This window comes from Dysidea avara, chromosome 1, assembly GCF_963678975.1.
Source record: "Dysidea avara chromosome 1, odDysAvar1.4, whole genome shotgun sequence".
In the NCBI taxonomy this organism is placed as follows: domain Eukaryota; kingdom Metazoa; phylum Porifera; class Demospongiae; order Dictyoceratida; family Dysideidae; genus Dysidea; species Dysidea avara.
In genome coordinates, this window is record NC_089272.1 from 47169697 (window position 1) to 47192162 (window position 22466).

General features: G+C 37.7%; 1 protein-coding gene across 1 annotated transcript in view; it reads right to left on the reverse strand.

Moving 5' to 3' along the window:
- The window catches only part of LOC136247132 (leishmanolysin-like peptidase), a 55633-nt gene that overhangs the window by 892 nt on the left and 32275 nt on the right, over positions 1-22466 (reverse strand). The window contains exons 4-16 of the mRNA XM_066038761.1: positions 18651-18742; positions 18514-18592; positions 18374-18459; positions 18256-18312; positions 15969-16084; positions 14554-14663; positions 14405-14500; positions 14186-14351; positions 13974-14120; positions 11197-11228; positions 10991-11119; positions 10646-10927; positions 4422-4686 (exon numbers count right to left, since the gene is read on the reverse strand). Of these exons, the coding sequence (XP_065894833.1) occupies positions 4422-4686; positions 10646-10927; positions 10991-11119; positions 11197-11228; positions 13974-14120; positions 14186-14351; positions 14405-14500; positions 14554-14663; positions 15969-16084; positions 18256-18312; positions 18374-18459; positions 18514-18592; positions 18651-18742 (1657 nt within the window). The remainder of the gene's footprint in view (positions 1-4421; positions 4687-10645; positions 10928-10990; positions 11120-11196; positions 11229-13973; positions 14121-14185; positions 14352-14404; positions 14501-14553; positions 14664-15968; positions 16085-18255; positions 18313-18373; positions 18460-18513; positions 18593-18650; positions 18743-22466) is intronic.

The following is a 22466-nucleotide window of genomic DNA, read 5'->3' on the forward strand; positions in this document are numbered from 1 at the left end:
GAAAGCTTGTTTGGGTTTAGATTTACCTCACCAATACTGCCTCATCGTTGTAACGGAAAATTGAGGCTGATGTTTGGGTGATATTATCTTGTGGGCCACGCCTACTAATTTGTGGTCCCTACTATACAGTTACTATCATACTGTATGATAAGCTCTACTCTACCTTTTACACATTCGTTAGCTATAACTTTGTTAACAATGATGTTACCAAATAAGCTACCGTATATGACCGTATTAAAGCTGGGCTCAAATACACGCAGGGGCTCAAATATACGCCGGGTACAGCTAGGGGACTGTCATAATAAACGCCGGGGCTCATTTAAACGCCGGGGTGCTAATGATATGCACTGAAAGGGGTTCTAAACTTGTCAGCTGCTAACCATACAGTGATGTCTCGTCACCAGTCTTGTGATGTCTTGTCTTGTTCGACTATGCCTTCTCTTCTGGTGATGGCCATAGCGTATTTATCGTGATCATTGTCATCTTTCCGCCCGACTTCCAATGTTTCACCCAGCAGAGGAGTCCAAATGGGTCTATGTACGTGATGGGCTATGGATTTCGTATTTCGTAGGTACTTGTACTGGCACCTGTCATTCTCAACAAGTGGCTAGTAAGAAATAAACGCCCGGGTCCAAATTAACGCCGGTCTCGTTTAAACGCCGGGTCAAAAATGATTTATAGGAAATAAACACCCGGGCTTCTATACGGTCATATACGGTATGCTTTCTTTGTACCTATCATAGATTAGCTATACAGTACACATTGATCATTGTAGTGGGAATATGGTGGAACACAATAAGTAATTATTGCACATAAGGACGATGCTGCTGGAGTGACTGACAACTGACAAGGAATTGTGACAAAACATAATATGCAGGGTTTCTATGAGATTATGCACTTAATACATTATTATTCATGCATTGAATTAGAAGTTTTGTATATGCATTTTACACTTAAAAGTGTTAACAGCTTTAGATAGTTATTTGACTATTCCAATCATGTATGTATACGGTTTTGCTGACTTGTGTAGACAATAGTAAGCACATGCAAGGATACATAAAGAAGTGTTAATACTGTAATAGCGAAGAATGTGTTAGTCACAAAGAAATGCGTTTAGAAACGCAAGCAGTTAAACCTAGCTGCTAAACAACAAACACACTAATACTAAACAAGATGTCTTGTGCGTGTATCTTGTCGACGACGTACGATAGGTCCTGTATAAACCAAACGTCAAATCACAAACATATTCTAAAAGTTTGGTGCGAGAACACGTGTATTCACAATGATTATGTAAGCCCTATTGATATGGAAGCCCTATTGATATGGAAGCCCTACTGATGAGCAATGGCCATGATAAAGACGGATCAAAGGAAAATCAGTAAGCAATAGCACATACATTGTAGGATATTTAAAATACTAAAAGTTTCATCTCCATGAAATTCGAAGCATTTCCGCCAACGAAGTAAGGTTGTAGCTGTAGCCAATTTTCCACTACGCTTGACTGAACGCATCAGGCAGGCAGGCAGGCAGGCAGGCAGGCAGGCAGGCAGGCAGGCAGGCAGGCAGGCAGGCAGGCAGGCAGGCAGGCAGGCAGGCAGGCAGGCAGGCAGGCAGGCAGGCAGGCAGGCAGGCAGGCAGGCAGGCAGGCAGGCAGGCAGGCAGGCAGGCAGGCAGGCAGGCAGGCAGTGAGGCAGTAGAAAATTCGCGAAAATAATTTTTTTTAAATTTTGTAGCACCTAATCGAAAATGCTTCTGGTTGTTCTGAAGGCATGTTTGGGCTTGGTTATACCTGACCAATACTGTCAAGTAGCCGTGAAGGGCTTGCAAAGATAATTTTGGCTTGATTTATCTTCATAGGCCACGCCCACATCCCCTATCGTACTGTATGATACTGTATGACTTGGTCAGTTTTGTATAATATGCATACAACATTGATTCCATGTAATTCATCATTCATCTAGACTCTTATTATTTTGTAATTCATTAATCATCATTGCATTTCTTAAGGTTACAGTATACAGGAAATTCAGTTAACAGTAGCCATATGAAAAAGCCATAAGTCACCACAAGAATTTATTTATTGCATCACACAATTAATTTTGCATAATAGCAATATGGTCACAATGTATGTTACAGTGCATGGTTTTGTAGTAAGAAGAAGTTTGTTACTGTTTATAGAGTAATAGTGAAGAAAACATTCAAGTAGAATGGCAAAGAATGTTTCTTTAAGAAAATTTTGTCGGAAATTTTGGCAGCAAGAATATGTTGTGGTTTAATATGGTATACTAAATGATGAGTAGACCACTTTTTCTCTTTTTAGAGTAAATCAATTATCAGGCAATATGATATTTGCACAGCTGCCACTCACTTCATGGAAATCCATCAGCTTACAGATTATTGTATCACAAAGTAGCCTACACTAAGAAGCAATTATCCTGCAATAATGAGATATGTAGGATTAACGGTATGAGAGCTACAGCTAATAGTATGCTTAGTAATAAATGCAATGCCTGCACAAAATATACACTTTTTGAACAATGTGCTTTGCTTCCAGAAAACAATGGCTATTTTTTTTCAAATTTATAATATACCTATGTTCATTAGTTATCAATGAATTACCAAAATGGTTTTGATATCTTTAGCATAGAGGTAATATGAACCTTACGATAATTTTGAATTCCTTCCATTTATTATTCAGCTATGCCCACCAGTAGATTTCATGCTTCTGTAAGAAATGCACCAGTGCTAAAGTACAGAAACTCTTACACAAGTATCTTGTACGTGTAGAACTGTACTGTGAAGTTGACATCAGTGATATTTGCATACTGTATTTTTAGCTCCTAATGAAGGAGATGGAAAAAACTGAATTAACGAGAAGCAACCTCCTGACCATCCCCGTTAGTCACGGAAGCCCACCACAAATACGTATAACCCTAAAATGAAGGGTATTCCTTTCTCTACCTATTGTGGGTGCATAAAGAAGCACGCTAATGCCAAAATTCCACTACTTTATGCACCCATAGAGAAAGAAATGCACTTATTTTTAGGGTAGTACTTGTGGAGGGCCACCTTTTCACTTTCCATGCATCTCCTTCTTGTAGAAGCTAAAAATACAGCGTGCTAACAAAATGTCTTTGATATCAGCAGTTCTATACATGCAAAATATTGTTTATGAATTTCTGTACTCCTGGTTTGCAAAACATTCTTTTTTTTTGCTCTACAGTGTCCAAGGAATGGATCACCAAAGTTTCGGTCTTTTGTGGTGAGTACGTTTGGAATTATTGTGCTATAGCAAGAAGCAAGGACATCTAGTGACTATACTGAATATAAACTACGGGCACTTATATTTGCAGCCATAACTTCCATTTGGGTTAATCTACAATGTTGGAATTTCGCTTAAAATGTTCACCATGGATTAGTAAATCAACCAATGTATAGATTTATCCCTGCAGTCACTTATACATATGGGTACAAATAGTTAAAGAAATGACAACGGTCATGACATATACACCACTGGGGCTAGAAAAATGAAACAAACATTTTTGTAATCTTCTAATGAGCAGGCAAATAAGATGGTGCATAGTTTAATTGATTTGGATCTTCCTTCTTTGAAAAAAACTTGCATACCTTCTCTTCATAGCATGCGTAATTTTACACTGAGTAATGACTCGATGAAAATTTATGTATTTTTTTCTTTGTTGCATGCATCATTTTGAAAGGATGGTGCCAGAGGTAATATTAAATTTTTGACTGAACACGTGTACCATGTAACTAAAATTATTGGCTCGAAAGTGAAGTCACCATTACGCTTTGCTTTCAGCTATTTACAAACAAAGAACAGTAGGAGAAGTGCCTCTATAATCAATTCAGTCATCACAGAAATATGGACAATTTATGTTTACAATTGTAGGGTAGCAATTGCACCACCACCAACAAAAAGAAATGGGACACAAAGAGGTCAAAGGTAAGCCCATGATGAGTGTATTTTACATACTGCAGTTTGCCAAAAGGTACCTGTTGGGCTCAAGCGACGTTGAACAGTGAGAAATCAAGCCAGGAGCCTTTGAGTTATGTTTATCTAAAGGCATTAGGTAGGCAGGCAGGTATCCAGGCAGGCAGACAGGTAGTTAGTCAGTCAGTCAGTCAAGAAGACAATTGAATATTATTTTTTAATTTTGCAGAAGCATTTAGGGTCTACTGAAGGCACTTTTGGGCTTGGTTATACCTAACCAGCACTGCCAAGGTGCCAGGATGGTATTGTGAAGCTGGTTTTTGGGTGACATTTTGGCTAGAATAACCCACATCTCCATGATCCTTAATATACAGTACTACCACACTATTATGATGTGTATGTATATATTATATATACATTTTAAGTTGCTCCGGTGCTACAATTGCTTTTCTTATGATACAGTACATACTTTTAAAGTTAAACATCCATACTCCTGGTATCCCTACATTGCTTGTATGGGCAATGTTAATGATACCAGATCTTCGTGATCCAGGAATGGTAATTGAGTTGACACCATCACCAGCATTAATTCCTGCTACAGCTTCAGTTCCATAAAATCCATCATTACCACCAGAGTTATCACCAGTAGTCCATTGTATTCTCCCATCAGCATATAGGAATATTACAAATGACTCAACTCCACTAGTGGCTAGTACACACTGGAATGTGTTGGTCTAAACAAGAATTGATAACGAAACTTACTCAGGCACACATATCACAAGTAATGATTAGTAGTAGTAGTACACTGACCCTCAGTTATCCGACCCTCATTTATCGATACCTTTGTTTATCCAAAACTGAAAATAACTGTTCTATAAGAATATTTCGAGTTCAAGTGTATGTTCTATTACGGTATTTCAAAAGAGTTATATATATATATATATATATATATATATATATATATATCTAATCAAAAACAGCCAAGCTGTAAAAAAGGAGTGCGGCCCTTGAAAAGGCTATGGTGAAAAAAGATGTGAAATCCAAGGTGGCGGCCAAGAAATGGCTGTGATGGTAGGTTAATGGTAAAAATTTTAATAACGACAATTCAGATGAATTTGGTGCCGCTTGGTCAATTGGCACAAAATTTACCTGAATTGTCGTTATTAAAATTTTTACCATTAACCTACGATCACAGCCATTTCTTGGCCGCCACCTTGGATTTCACATCTTTTTTCACCATAGCCTTTTCAAGGGCCTCACTCCATTTTTACAGCTTGGCTGTTTTTGATTAGATTTCACTTCTTTTTGTATTTGTATACCCCAAAGCCGGCCTATGGCCAGCTTTGGGGCTTTTTAACCTATATAATTTTCTTTACCACAGGAAATACAAAAAGATGAAGCAGATTTTATAAATACTTTAACTCATTCTGATTTTATCAGTAAATGTACAAATTATATATATATAATGCAAATATCAAGAGTTCATTATAAATATTATGAACTCTTGCATATATTTATTACATGTCAATTAATCCCCACAGGATAATTTGCAGCTGATCTCTCTACTGGGTGACTTGAAATGTAGCTGAACTCTCTACAGGGTGATATGCTTGTACGTAGATGAACTCTTTACAGGATTCTCTCTACAGGGTGACTTGACTCTAGCTGAACTCTCTGTAGGGTTATCTGTTTGTAGTTGAATTCTCTATGGGGTGATTTGTTTGCAGCTGAACTCTCTACAAGGTAACTTCTTCTAGCTGATCTGTCTACAGGGTGACTTGTTTCTAGCTGGTCTCTCTGCTGGGAGACTTGTTTGTAGCTGAATTCTCTACAGGGTGATTTGTTTGCAGCTGAACTCTCTACATGGTGGTTGCTTTGTAGCTGAACTCTCTAAAAGGTGACTTCTTATAGCAGAACTCTCTACAGCATGATCTTTTCATAGCTGCATGAACTCTCTACAGGATGATTTGTTTGCAGCTGAACTCTCTACATGATGATTTCTTTGTAGCTGAGCTCTCTACAGGTGATTTGTTTGTAGCTGAACTCTCTACAAGGTGATACTTCTAGGTGATCTCTCTACAGGATGACTTGTTTCTAACTAAACTCTCAACAGGGTGATCTGTTCATAGCTGAACTTTCTACTGGGTGATTTGTTTGCAGCTGAACTCTCTACATGGTGGTTTCTTTGTAGCTGAACTCTCTACAAGATAACTTCTTCTAGCTGCATTGATCTCTCTACAGGATGACTTGTTTGTAGCAGAACTCTCTACAAGGTGATACTTCTAGGTGATCTCTCTACAGGATGACTTGTTTCTAACTGATCGTGAACTCTCAACAGGGTGATCTGTTCATAGCTGAACTTTCTACTGGGTGATTTGTTGGCAGCTGAACTCTCTACATGGTGGTTTCTTTGTAGCTGAACTCTCTACAAGGTAACTTCTTCTAGCTGAACTCTCTACAGGGTGACTTGTTTCTAGCTGATCTCTCTACAGGGGGACTTGTTTCTAGCTGAACTCTCTACAGGTGATTTGTTTGCAGCTGAACTCTCTACATGATGGTTTCTTTGTAGCTGAACTCTCTACAAGGTAACTTCATCTAGCTGATCTTTCTACAGGGTGATTTGTTTGTAGCTGAATTCTCTACAGGGTGATTTATTTGCAGCTGAACTCTCTACAAGGTGACTTCTTCTAGCTGAACTCTCTACAGAGTGATTGATTTTTTGCAGCTGAACTCTCTACATGGTGGTTGCTTTGTAGCTGAACTCTCTAAAAGGTGACTTCTTCTAGCTGAACTCTCTACAGGGTGATCTTTTCATAGCTGAATTCTCTACAGGATGATTTGTTTGCAGCTGAACTCTCTACATGATGATTTCTTTGTAGCTGAACTCTCTACAATGTGTATGTGACTTCTTCTAGCTGAACTCTCTACAGGGTGACTTGTTGCTAGCTGATCTCTCTACAGGGTGACTTGTTTCTAGCTGAACTCTCTACAGATGATTTGTTTGCAGCTGAACTCTCTACATGGTGGTTTCTTTGTAGCTGAACTCTCTACAAGGTAACTTCTTCTAGCTGATCTTTCTCCAGGGTGATTTGTTTGTAGCTGAATTCTCTACAAGGTGATTTATTTGCAGCTGAACTCTCTACAATGTGACTTCTTCTAGCTGAACTCTCTACAGAGTGATTGATTTTTTTGCAGCTGAACTCTCTGCATGGTGATTTGTTTGTAGCTGATCTCTCTACAGGGGGACTTGTTCGTAGCTGAACTCCCTACAAGGTAACTCTTCTAGCTGATCTTTCTACAGGGAATATTTGTTTGTAGCTGAGTTCTCTACAGGGTGATTTCTTTGTAGCTGAACTCTCTACAATGTGCCTTCTTCTAGCTGATCTCTCTACAAGATGACTTGTTTCTAACTGAACTCTCTACAGTGTGATTTGTTTGTAGCTGAACTCTCTACAGGATGATTTGTTTGTAGCTGAACTCTCTACAGGGTGATCTGTTCGTAGCTGAACTCCCTACAAGGTAACTTCTTCTAGCTGATCTCTCTACAAGATGACTTGTTTCTAACTGAACTCTCTACAGTGTGATCTGTTCATAGCGGAACTTTCTACTGGGTGATTTGTTTGCAGCTGAAGTCATTTGTTTGCAGCTGAACTCTTTGCATGATTGTTTCTTTGTAACTGAACTCTCTACAAGGTAACTTCTTCTAGCTGATCTCTCTACAGGGCATTTTGTTTGAGCTGAACTCTCTACATGATGGTTTCTTTGTAGCTGAACTCTCTATTAGGTACCTTCTTCTGGCTGATCTGACTACAGGGTGACTTGTTTTTAGCTGAATTCCCTACAGAATAACTTTCAATGTAATATAATTAAGTAAATTATAAATGCAGCTGAATGCTTTATTAGGGTGACTGTTCTATTAGAGTATCTCGATCTCGCATTTGCTGCACGTAGTTGTCTTTCGAATCATAACTCAGTGGTTTGTAATCCGATTCTTCTGTACTACTGCAAGGACTTTCTATGATGATTATTCCAGCTACATACTGATTTTCAGCTCGTTGCTCTAAGCGGTTTGCCTGGTAGACACGAAAACTAATAGTTTTTTTTATTCATAAAAATCGATCGCGTAATTTTGACACAGGTCGGTTTTGTGTCATATCTCCATGGTCTTTATCCCGATTCCTTTCAAACCACAAAAAGGCACTCCTACGATGGTTGCTCCATCTACATATCAATTTTCAACTGATTCTTCAAAGGAGTTTACCCTGTAGGCGTGACAGACCTTCGACCTTATTTTAAGCAAATAATCGGTCATAACTCCCTGAATGTTCATCGGATTCCTACCAAAGTTGGTACAGAGATCCGCCTTAATGAGCCCTTTAAGTGTGCCTAATTTCAGCCCGATCCAAGCACGCATTCGTGTTTTATGGCGGATTTTGCGAAGTGTGCGAAATGAAGAAGTAGAAAAAAACGAAGAAATTAAAACGAAATTTTGTTCGCTCGTATCTCGGAAATGGCTGGAGCGATTTTCTTCAAATTTGGCGTGTAGACTCCCCTTACTGGCCGGCACCTCTCTAGCAAATTTGGTTCCAATCGGTTAAGGGATCACAGAGCTACATAGGTGTGAAAATTGCGTTTTCTTTCTTCCTGTTAATATACTCACGGGTGGCACGCCGGCTTCTTGGGCCGCACGACACACTACCATGTGTCTTGATATAATATTGTATATAAATGTGTGGGCTTCGGGTATCTGAACAATTCACTTATCTGAATACTTTTACCATTGTATGAGACACATTAGGGTTCAGATAACCAAGTGTTCACTGTATATTAACATATGTTGTACCAGATTACAAAAGTAAATAACTTGCTACGTTTGTCTTGTGAGAGTTTTCAAGGCTTTGACTAGTATTCAACAATGAGCTTTTTTGCAGGATATAACTGTAGCAGTTTAACAGGGTAAGGAGTGGCAAATATCGTACCCATGAAATGTATACAATGGTCTTAATGAAATATAACATATAGGCATGTCATTCTGGAGGAAAAGGACATGCCCCCCCCCCCCCCCCCCAAAAAAAAGTCCTGAATTTTAGAAGCTCTGAGAGCAATTATTTTACTGTGCTAACTACTACAAATACATTAAAGCATTTACAATTTAATTAAGTTGATGTTGTGCTACTTTTACTAAATCACTGGCAGAGGAAGTACACTGTAGGGAGGCTGACAAGAGTATAGAATCTCTGGCAGCAGGGGATCTGCGGGTGTAGCCCTCAGAAACTGTAGCTATTTTAGCTACAGCTTCGCACATGCCTGGTAAAGTGCCTGATCAAACCCCCCTGATAGTGCCTGATCAAGCCTCGCCCGATAGCACCTGATCAAGCCCCGCCTGATCATGCCTGGTAAAGTAGACCTACAGCTTTGGGGTCCGCTATAGCTCAAAGTTCATCAGCACCACTATAGGTACAATGATTTGAAGCATTTCAATTAAAACACCTCGTTTTTTAGTCAAACGTACGTATTTAAAACAGGTTATTTGTAGTTAGTAAAAACTCTTTTGGCAATGTTGACTGCATGGTTTATAAACTTTTAAGTGATACAAAACAGCCTTTTGGCAACTGGAAACACTTGGTACACTGTTAAGACACCAACTATCAATTAAAAGTTTAATGGTTCAATTAGTACTGTAGACATTTTTTTCCATTTTTCTACTTTATAGAAACAAACATTTTGACTGCTCTATTAGGGTGCTTGCACATTTTATTAGAGTATGCCAATCTTTTCAGCAAGATATCATTGATCAAAGGGGTTTCAGTCCCCTAGCCTCCCCACTTTCTGCTGCCTATGACTGTAGTTGATACAATTTAAATACTGTAGGTATTTAATCAACCCTGTGTATATTTTAGTTTACAATATGTATTCTATGATTAACTTAAATAAATAGAATATGTAATTTAATGTATTTCAGAATTAATGAATTGTTTTGTAATTCTGTGATTATGTTACTATGCACTGTTATTGAAGTGCAACTCAAACAAACAATTGTAAACTACAAATATGCACAGAAGTATCTTCTCGACTGTTTGTCTATCACACTTTCTTACTTGAATTCTTTAAAGAAAAACTTGACACTTTTAGGTTAATGTAAGTACAGAATACACACCCCTTTGAATTCACTTCAAAACAACTGATTTGTTATTTCTGGTAACCTATAGGGCTAGATATCTATGGGGGCTCGATATGATATTTTTGGGTTGTCTTGAAAGGCTTTCATACTACATTCTGTTTCAGAAAATCATTAACCTGTATTTCAAGCTGGCACAAATAACCACCTCAAAGCTAAATCTGAAAGTAAATAATACTGGCTCTGTACAATCTTTATTTCTCACATACAGGTTACTTTTAGCATAAACCATTTGCTCACATGGGTGCAGAAAGACAAGTAAATATAAAATTAATATAAGCAAACAAACATACAGACACACCTTTTGGAACACAACTTCAGGAAAACAGGCTTGTTCCCAAAGCTGGCCTTGAACTAGCTGCGGGTGCATGCCTGGTTTAAATTTTGACTGTACCACTAAGAGTGGTTGAATGCTCTGTTAGGGTATTTCAATCTTTCATTACAAGTATGATAAATATGAATTAGGAGGAACTACCATTCCTCTTTCTACATATAATTATATCAACAAATCTTACTTTATCAGACTTTTGATAGTAGTAGCCAACCTTGTACCACGTAGTAATTAACAGATTTTGTATTGTAACATCTTTAGACGTAGGAAAAGCTGCTCTTATTTTACTGGTTGCTCTAGCAAGGAGACTAGGATCAGTGGTCTGACGATAGAGCACTTGTCCAGTTCCTCTAGTGTCAACATCAGCCCAGTATGGTGCAATTATCTTAGTTCTACTCAGAGGGAATGACTGAGGAGTACGAACATTATAACGACTGTCAAAACTGATAACTCCATTATCATTGATCTGTACATACAGACAGAATTATTAAATACATCTATTGAAAAGGCAATATAGATAAGTACTCACATAAACTTTCCTGTAAGCTTGATTAAATATCTGAATAGGCTTTGTTAGAGTAATAGGTGGAGAACTACCTTCACCAGCAGTAGGTCGTGGTAAAGCAGAGTCACCATGATCCAATCCAAATGAATAAAACTACAGGAGACAAATTGAAGGTTTGATTTCTATACTCTGCAATATCATACACTACAGTACATGAGGAGCTGCCTCACCTCAGATAAACATGTTCTACTTTGTGGTCCAGCTACAAAAATTACATGTACAATAATAGTAATGAATAATTCATAGACCAGAAATTCACAACATTGTGCGCTATAGAGGTACACTGTATTGTCTCTTGAAATGTGACTCAAGAAGCTGGTATACCACACCAGTATCAAGACACACAGAAGTATGCTGTGTAGTTTACCTCACAGACTTATTAACTTTAGTCTCCCAACCCTGGCCATTTGTGTAGATACACTGTAGCAGGAGTTAAGGCCACAATTTAGGTTTACATAATTTCTGAGTGTCTAGTGTTTGCGGGAATACCTACTTAGCTGTTGTGACAACATTAAATTATGGAATAGATAACACTGTATGTAGCCTTTAACAAAAGTACATATGCCTTCTAGTGTGATATCAAATCAGGTGGCAATGATGGGTACTTTAATGAGTACTTGAGTACGTACCTACTGTAATACTTTAACGAATTTACTGTTTTATTTGTAAGTCTACTCTTGAGGTTTAATATTCACTATCCAACTAAGGATCTGCAAGAAGGCTACTAAAAGCTTGTTAAGCAGGAAGTCAGAAACTTGTTAATGAATTCTATAGAATTTAGGAAAACTCCCAGACCAGGTGGTGACTTAATATACACTAGCTGTAATATACACAGTTTGCAGTCTAGGAGGGCAGCCTGGGATCTTTAAATTAGCACATACACTCATACAGCAGAGCAATGGCCTCCTCCTCTTTTGGTTACAATTACGTATCTATGCAATAATGCCCGACTCCCATTGCTTTGCAGTGTAAGTTTAATAGGATGCTTCACTCTCTCCTTTTCACTATTACAATGCAGAGAAAGATCATCATGCTTCACAACATTAATTATTTATTAATGTGCACACAAGTGATCTCTGTGGTTAATAAAAATAATTCACTGTATAATGCTGTGATACAGTAATGCTCCCAACCATCTTTTCTGCATGGCAGTTATCTAAGTATTAATTAATTCTGCTGTTTTGCTATATTAAAATAAAACCTTTTACTCTGTATTTAAAAAGATAACCATCATAATTAGCCATCAGGTTAGCCATCATAATTTGAACCTTCTCTGTTTTGTTTCTGGTTTGAAATAAAGCAACTACAATAACCAATCGAAACTTGTGTAACAAACATGATTGAAATACTCTACCAAAACAGTCACTCAAGTGCACAAAATCCTTGTACAAGTTGTATAATAATAGAGTTACATCATGCACCTCTAAATCTAAACTCCCAAGGCCCTAACCACTGTCGCTGCTGCCAATTGTTTCTACCTAAGGTTTTCATTTAACAGTTCTATCAATGTAGAGTGCTAAAATAAGTCTCATTACATACAGTAAAAAGTTAATAAACATAGGAACAAACAAAGTATTAGTTGTGTGAAAATACACTTGGAGGCATCAGTCAAGGAATAAGGTGGAGAATAATGACACATGATCACATGCCAACATGGTACCAGCAACAATTATGGGGCTTGGAAATAGTAAGTGATACTGTATCTATGCCAAAACAGCCAAGCAGCATAGGCGGTGGAAAGTGCAGGGCTAGGGGCTGAAGCCTGTGGAAGGGGGCTAATCCTTCCTCGGAATGATATCTCACCAAAATTATTTTTCTTTCAGTGAGACTGAAAACTATGAAAAAGATCAATAAACTCTAATAGAATGCTCAAATATGCAAATAGAAGGTTATCTGTTTATGTCATTTTAAGTTAGTAACAGTTACTAGACACCATGTTTTTGAGGCAAAAATTAATAGTACCCATGCAAGAAAACGAAGCCTTTTGCAATTGTGCACAATTGAAGAAAGACTTGGAGGGAAATCGCTACATCAGGTGAAGAGTGGGAATAAAGGGAACTTGGTTTACAAGCCAGTGAGCAGCTGGAGTTTAATGGCCCTGTTTCTTCCAGCTGCGAAGTGATATTATTAGCAATGAATAATATAACAAATGCACCACAGCTTTCTTATTTTCACTAGCATTCTTCGGCCTGTAATTCGATCTTGCCTTACGCATTCACAAAGATAACCTGTAATTATACAGAAAATATTTAATGTGAAGCCAAACAAATAACCTCTATAGAGTAGTCAAAAAATGTGTTCCTAAAAGTAGTCTTAAAATGAAAAAAATATTGGTTTGCTCTCAATAGGAATCAAACCACTGACCTCTTACATGAGAGTTGGAACATCACCACTATACCAATACTTTTTAGTTGTCTTCTAAAGGCTATTTTTAATGCATACATAAATATTGTATGTTTATTAACCCTGTAGTCAACATAATTTTATTAACTGCAAATAGCCTGTTTTAAATACTTCAGGCTAAGAAAGTTGGTGTTTTAGCAGAAATGCTTAAAATTATACCTAAAAATTAATTCTGGTGAACTTTTGAGCCATTGTAAAAGCTAAAATGGCTACAGCATCTGGAAGGAGCACCCCCAGCTGCCAGAGATTCTAGACTCTGGTCAGCCCCCCTCACATCAACTACTTCCTCCACCGCTGCCAATCGGTGCAACCTTTTGTGATTGAAATCAAAGGTAGAAACAAAAATGGTTGCAACATTGTAAATGTAGATCAATATTGTTGACAGTGTAGGCAAATTGACCACCACTTGCCATCATTATTTGCCTGCTATCACAGCTTTTTTAACTAAAGCTTTTTGAAGGTTCACCTTTTGCAGCTTAACTGTTTCAGCATGAATACATGCATGCTATATGCATACATAGCTAATATTAGCCAATTTGCTTACCAATTTCAGTAGCAGGTGACAGATCAGGTAACTTAGTCTTGATCACTGGAGATCGTGATACTATATCTTCAGTTGGTGGACATGATACTACCCAGTTGTCAGCAGTAGCCATATTAGCATCATCTTTACAACCGTAAGGATCATCTTCTTGGAATGGGGAAATCCATGAAACAAATAAATTATTAACAAATACTACAGTGTATTTTGCATACCTTCTAGATATACAGCATACTGATTAGCACCATTGATTATAAATGATTCTTGTTCCACACAGAGTGGCAATGTTGATGTATTGGTACCACATGAAGCAGAAGGCAGGGATTGTATTGTATCCACACAAATTGAATTACTGCCATAAATTTCCACATCTCTTTTCCACTGAAATATGTGATGACTTCATTATCATGACACACACAAGGTTAACAACTAACTCTTATATGCCGATCAGTACGACAATAGTCTTCTGGTTCATCAGCAAGTACTACAGGACAACCATCAAAACCACGCCTTGTAGCAGTGCAGGTGCCCTGTACCAAAAGCGGACTTGATACAATATCACTGATATTCACAATGACAATACCTTAGACAAGTGGTCATAAGTACATGTCACTTCATCTGAACTTGGATCACACAAGTAAGGGAACACTCTTTTATCAACACATCGCTCAGTTAGGAAAGAGCATCCTAAACCTGCAATTAGTTAACATAGTAATTTCCTATATTTACAGTATATAACATCTTAGTACACAATACAATAATTTGTTATATATAAGAGATTCATTATTAGCATTCTACCTAATAATAGCTATGTACAGCCACTTATACATTTTTAGCAAATTTAGACATATTTTTCACACGCACTGTACACATACAATTTTCAAAGGACAAAATTTCACAGTTGCTTGGCTTTCTGCAAAATTTTTATCCTTGAAAATTAACATTACCAAAACTAGCCCTATATGCTAAATAGCAGATAGCTTAAGTGAAAATTGAGTGATCCACGAAAATCCTGAAATTTGTCAATCCATGAAAAATAAATACCTCAATAATTTATACGTATGCTTTATCTCAGTATCACATTAATGAGTGGCACTGAGAGCAATTAGTGGGCATAATCGCATGCTAATTGAAGCACTTTAAGATGATCATGGGAGATCCATTGCATTGATGACATCAGACTTCCAATTATTTAATGCACCAAAATAAGAGTAACACACATACAATAAACATCTCAGTAATGTATTTTTGCTTTTACAGATCTTTTCCTATAAATGATTTAATACAGGCAGTCATCTATGAATGCTATCCCACTAGGGGCTGTGAGAAGGCTAAAGCCTGTCATAGGTGTAGCAATTAGGGCAAAAAGGACTAGAACCACATACTTTTATTTTAGAGGGGGCATAGCCCTTCCACTCTTAAAGATTAATTCATATACTCCAACAGAGCAATCATGTACTCAAATAAAGGAAGTATTTCAGATGTCAATAAAAATTGACAAGAAATTCAATCACAGACCTGAGAGGGCACACTCCCAGACACCCTAGACACTAATCAACCATGTGTATTTTAGTTTGTATTTGTGCCATTGTGACAATTAATTTGGATAGATAATTAGATTTATAAACACTGCAATTCATCAAATTCATGAATTACATTATAATTCAGTAATTATGTTGCCATGTACTGTCATAGATATCATAGTAATGGTAATAATATCTATGGCACTCCTAAGGAAGCGTGACTCTAAAACCATTTTAAATGCACATAAGTATCTTCTCAACAGTTTTATAGTGTATCTGAAATGCTGCCATTTGCCAATCATACAGCTAGAAAGGTTATAGGTCATTTCTTGACACATCTAACTGTAATTCAGACCACAATATTATGTACAGGACCTCATGGCCATGACCATTACACAAAACTGATCACTTATTTCAGGTGAATGTTGTGTTACACATGCACAGTTTGTTCATGTTCAGTCACACATTTACATACCTTTCCCCCATTGTAGTGGAGGTTGATTTAATGCAGACAATGCAGTGTAATTTCCCTTATACCATCCACTGTCTTCCAGTAATGCAAGTGTGAATTCACTCAATACTGCATAGTCACTAAAAATGAAAAACAACAGTACTTGGCATACCTCCAATTCAGGAAATACAAATGGACTTTAAAGTGTTGGTCCCAGCAAATAAAAGCGTTCCCTCATAGCAATGTCCACAGATAGTTGCTATATTTATTTCTGATAGTCTTACGACTGCCTGTATGTTTAATATTCCTATCCTCTACAGTGCATGGACACTAAGCTGTCTCTGGAAGATGATAGTAATCACTCAAGTCAATGATTAGATAGTAGCTTAGTACAGTAAGTGTATAGGAGGTTCCAGCTGCAGGCAATCCTATTAACTCCATCAAATAGGGAAAACGAGGAAAGGAACATAATTTTTAGAAAGTACTGTATAGTAAAAAACTTTGGTGGTAAAAAAGTGTGACAAAACCCTTCTGTTGAAAAAATTGCCAGAAAAAAAACTTTGGCAATTGAAATAATATTCGCCAAAGTTTCTATCGTCAAAGTTTTTACTGTACGGTATGTAAGGATAACGAGAAGGTGTCAACTCATCAGTTAAGTAATGTAGTAAGTGTATAGTTATAGCGTTGTCGTTGTTGTAGCAGTACTTTTGTAGGTACTGATCTAACGACGTGCTAGCAAAGATGTGCTTTACCATCTCCTGCTATCCCAAGGAATGCTTACAACTGTGGGACACATTCCTAGGAAGATCTCCAAAGTCAGCTCAATCTTTATTGCATAGTGGTACGAGCTGACCTTCATCTCAAGTTCTAGTTACTCAATGTGTACGTGTGATCATCTAAAATAATTGGCAAAAAAAACTTAGGCAAATTGAACGCTATTCGCCAAATTTGCCAAAGTTTTTTACCGCCAAAGTTTTTTACTATACGGTATAAAAGAGCTATATATTCTGTTTCATTTACTGCATTAGAGACAGACCAATTTCAAGTGCCTAATTCAACCTTGAATATATACTGTCAAATTCCCTCAATAGGGAAAATACACCAACCACAAAAAATCTCCTGTCAGCACTAAGTAACACTTCAACTTTTTAGAGTCTTCCTCTACTACCACATTTAGAAAACAATAAACCCTGGTCACAGTAGAAAATCCTATTATACCAAGTAGGGGTTCTACAAATTCCTTATAATCCTTCCTACTTTCATATAAAAAAGGGCAGGGTACCCTACACAAGGGCAGGGGGGGAGGGAATTTAAATATATTTATCTGGGACTAATCATACAGTACCATGTAAGGGGAAAACACTCTGATACAGAGTTTCTGCGTAGTAATGATGGTAGAAATATTAGTAGTGTTTTTTTGTATAAGCATCCTACATGCTACTGGAGTAATATAACTATGCAGAGAATAAGGTCTGGCTTGGGAGAGTAACAAAATATGGTACACACAGTGCAATAAAGTGGGACATACTGTAGAGGCCACTGATGAAATTAAAGAGAATAACCAAACCATCAAGGAATATTTTTAGTTGCACTGAGTATCCTGTCATACAGTGGCCAGCCCAGCTCTGTAACTCCTGTAACCACTTAACACTCAAACCATTTAATGTAGACATCCCACAACACCAGCTGTTACAATGTCTTTATATGCGTGTGTATAGTTCAATAATAATAATAATATGCAATGACATATGTGTACTATTGTACTGCACACACATGCATCCACATGCACTTACTGTACATACACAACATTTTCACTTCATTACCACACATATAGGTATGTATACAGATTCATGTAACATTTCTACACACGTACTCATGCAGACATACATACATACTGTACATAGATAAAAGGTAACTTCTATATATAACTTAATGGCTGACTAAATGACTATAATCTGAACCACTTCATACATTCACTATACTTTACTAATATTATACTGTAGCTACTCTGCATAATTCGCTTATTAATAGACAATATTCAAAGTGGTGGGGAGATATCTACTTTCTTAGACTATTCTTGATCTCTCCAATGCCAATATAAGGTCACATGAATGGGCATGCATGCTGGCTATTGGTTATGACTCTATCCAGCACACATCATAGGAATTGAACATGCATAACTATAATACACTTAGCATTCATAAATGTGTCTAGATTTAATATTAATTTTATGAAGATCATAAAATTTATATGCATGACATGCTTCAAAAGAATACTCGCCACCAATTGCTTGATGGAAATCATACTGTACCTGGATAAGTAGCCATTCATCAACTCATTGTTGAGTGTCCTTTTTTCCCAATGAGAACTGCATAATAAGTGCATAAGCATTTGCAATTATAAAACATATGCAGCATAATAGTACATACGTTGCTACATTAGAAGCTCCTTCATTTTCCAGTGCCACACCCTCCATGTTTTTGCAGGAGTAGTATGACTTTGCTAGCTCCAGAGTCTATATCAGCACATAAATAATAATGTTTTTAAAGTATGATGCTCAAAATCAAACCTTTGGGCCTGTAAATATGCCATATCTTCCATATGGTCCAGTACGTATCCTCCCTGGATTACTAGTTACACCAACATAACTAAAAGAAGTATACAAGCATATAATTTTGTATCAGAATTTTTAAAGTAGTGACTTACTGTTGAAATAAATTAATAGAAAATCCCAGTGCATGGATTATCTCATGCAATATTGTGGAATATATATCATCAGTTGAGCGGCGTATAAGGAACTGCATGTATCATATAATAATAAAGAGATGAGTACATTGCTAATGTAGAATGCAAGGACATACACAGACAAGTGTATATGAGCAACAACATATAAGGATGGTCTAATGGTAAAAACTTGTTGCACCTAAAAGGTCGATAACAAGACAAAAGCTATGCACGAAAAGTACAAACAACAGAAACAAGTTGATGTTGTGCTACTTCTAAAAACCAGGCGCCATGCAGCTTGCTAACTCATCTGGAATTAACTATAGACAGTATATGCTACTATGAATTAACCAACTATGTATTACTACTTTACAATAGGGTAGTTTTGGGTTGTGCAATAATACTATTAGCTAATTCTCCTATTCCGTAATTCATGAAATATTCGTAATTCGTTCAATTACGTTGCTATGCACTGCTAAGGAAGCGTTTGTTAAACAAACTGCTTTTACCAACATATTACGCACAGAACTATCTTCTAAACTGTTTTATAGTGTGACTAATGTGTTTTTTCCCACAAATTCTCTCGACAAAGCCTTAAAGCTACTCTTCATTTTCATTCCCCCTTTCAACTCGAAGCGGTAGGCTATTCCTGGTAGTGTACGAGGCCTGCACCTTTTTTTTTTTTTTAATTTTTTATTATCAATTTTTTCAAAGAAAGGTTCCACAAAAGGCTAGTTAGCCTGTACTAGGTGGTCCCCAACACAGAACATACATACATATACACATACAGAGCATACATACATACACAGAACATACATACATATACACATACAGAGCATACATACATACACAGAACATACATACATATACACAATCAAAACAAATTACAAATAAGAAATGATATCAAGACACACGATAGTGTGTCGTGCGGCCCAAGAAGCCGGCGCGCCACACCGTGAGTATATTAACAGGAAGAAAGATAACGCAATTTTCACACCTATGTAGCTCTGTGATCCCTTATCCGATTGGAAGCAAATTTGCTAGAGATGTGCCGCCCAGTTAGGGGAGTCTACATACCAACTTTGAAGAAAATCGGTCCAGCCATTTCCGAGATACGAGCGAACAAAATTTCGTTTTAATTTCTTCGTTTTTTTCTTCTTCTTCATCTTCATTTCGCACACTTCGCAAACTTCGCCATAAAACACGAATGCGTGCTCGGATTGGGCTGAAATTTGGCACACTTAAAGGGCTCATTAAGGCGGATCTCCGTACCAACTTTGGTAGGAATCCGATGAACATTCACGGAGTTATTACCGATTATTTGCGTAAAATAAGGTCGAAGGTCTGTCACGCCTACAGGGTAAACCCCTTGGAGGAATCAGTTGAAAATTGATATGTAGATGGAGCAACCATCGTAGGAGTGCCTTTTTGTGGTTTGAAAGGAATCGGGATAAAGACCATGGAGATATGACACAAAACCCAACCTGTGTCAAATTACGCGATCGATTTTTATGAATAAAAAAACTATTAGTTTTCGTGTCTACCAGGCAAACCACTTAGAGCAATGAACTGAAAATCAGTATGTAGCTGGAATAATCATCATAGAAAGTTCTTGCAGTAGTACAGAAGAATCGGATTACAAATCACTGAGTTATGATTCGAAAGGCAACTACGTGCAGCAAATGCGAGATCGAGATACTCTAATAGAACAGTCACCCTAATAAAGCATTCAGCTGTATGTATAATTTACACAGTTATATTACATTGCAAGTTAATCTGTAGGGAATTCAGCTACAAACAAGTCACCCTGTAGTCAGATCAGCTAGAAGAAGGTACCTAATAGAGAGTTCAGCTACAAAGAAACCATCATGTAGAGAGTTCAGCTCAAATAAATCACCCTGTAGAGAATCCAGCTACAAACAAATTGCCCTGTAGAGAGATCAGCTAGAAGAAGTCACATTGTAGAGAGTTCAGTTACAAAGAAACAATCATGCAAAGAGTTTAGCTGCAAACAAATCACCCAGTAAAAAGTTCCGCTATGAACAGATCACACTGTAGAGAGTTCAGTTAGAAAAAAGTCATCTTGTAAAGAGATCAGCTAGAAGAAGTTACCTTGTAGAGAGTTCAGTTATAAAGAAACAATCATGCAAAGAGTTTAGCTGCAAACAAATCACCCAGTAAAAAGTTCCGCTAAGAACAGATCACACTGTAGAGAGTTCAGTTAGAAACAAGTCATCCTGTAGATAGATCAGCTAGAAGAAGTCACTTTGTAGAGAGTTCAGCTACAAAGAAACCACCATGTAAGAGAGTTCAGCTACAAACAAATCACCTGTAGAGAGTTCAGCTAGGAACAAGTCACCCTGTACAGAGATCAGCTAGAAACAAGTAATCCTGTAGAGAGTTCAGCTAGAAGAAGTTACATTGTAGAGAGTTCAGCTACAAACAAATCACCCTGTAGATAGTTCAGCTAGAAGCAAGTCACCCTGTAGAGAGATCAGCTAGAAACAAGTCACCCGTAGAGAGTTCAGCTAGAAGAAATTACATTGTAGAGAGTTCAGCTACAAAGAAACTACCATGTAAAGAGTTCAGCAGCAAACAAATCGCCCTGTAGAGAATTCAGCTTACCCTGTAGAAAGATCAGCTAGAAGAAGTTACCTTGTAGAGAGTTCAGCTAGAAACAAATCACCCTGTAGAGAGTTCAGCTAGAAGAAGTTACATTGTAGAGAGTTCAGCTACAAGAAACTACCATGTAGAGAGTTCAGCAGCAAACAAATTGCCCTGTAGAGAATTCAGCTACAGACAAATCACCTTGTAGAAAGATCAGCTAGAAGAAGTTACCTTGTACAGAGTTCAGCTACAAACAAATCACCCTGTAGAGAGTTCAACTAGAAACCATTCACCCTGTAGAGAGATCAGCTAGAAACAAGTCACTCTGTAGAGAGTTCAGCTAGAAGAAGTTACATTGTAGAGAGTTCAGCTACAAAGAAACTACCATGTACAGAGCAGCGTTGAAACCGGGTCGGGTCATCCGGGTCACATTTTCTCCGGGTCATCCGGGTCTGACCCGGTTTACAATTTATCCGGGTCTGACCCGGATTGGATCACGTGAGAAACGAAATTGTTCGTTTGACGACGTGGAACTTATAAACGCTATCGCGTAGCTCTTTCGTGAGCCACACCCACTTATCGCATTACCAACATATGCTCAGCCACGCCTATTTGTTAGTAAGTGCAGTATGTAGCACGAAACTGAGGGTATCTATGGTGAGGGGTAGCTATTGTCAGTAGATAAAGGACCTTTTTTTTTTTTTTTGGTCTTCAACCTACAGCTAGGCTGAAGTTGCAATATTTACTCAACACGAATCGAACGCTCAAAATGTAGACTCGTTCGCTCGCCCGAGACTAGCCGAAACACGTCTCGGCTTTAATTAATCCGGGTCACATCCGGGTCACATCCGGGTCACATCCGGGTCTGACCCGGATTGCTATCCAAGTCAGTGGGTCATCCGGGTCAGCAGTAGTGACCCGGTTTCAACGTTGGTACAGAGTTCAGCTGCAAACAAATTGCCCTGTAAAAAATTCAGCTACAAACAAATCACCCTGTAGAAAGAACAGCTAGAAGAAGTTACCTTGTAGAGAATTCAGCTACAAACAAGTTACACTGTAGAGAGTTCAGCTAGAAACAAGTTACCCTGTAGAGAGTTCAGCTAGAAGAAGTCACATTATAGAGAGTTCAGCTACAAAGAAACTACCACGTAGAGAGTTCAGCTGCAAACAAATTTCCCTGTAGAGAATTCA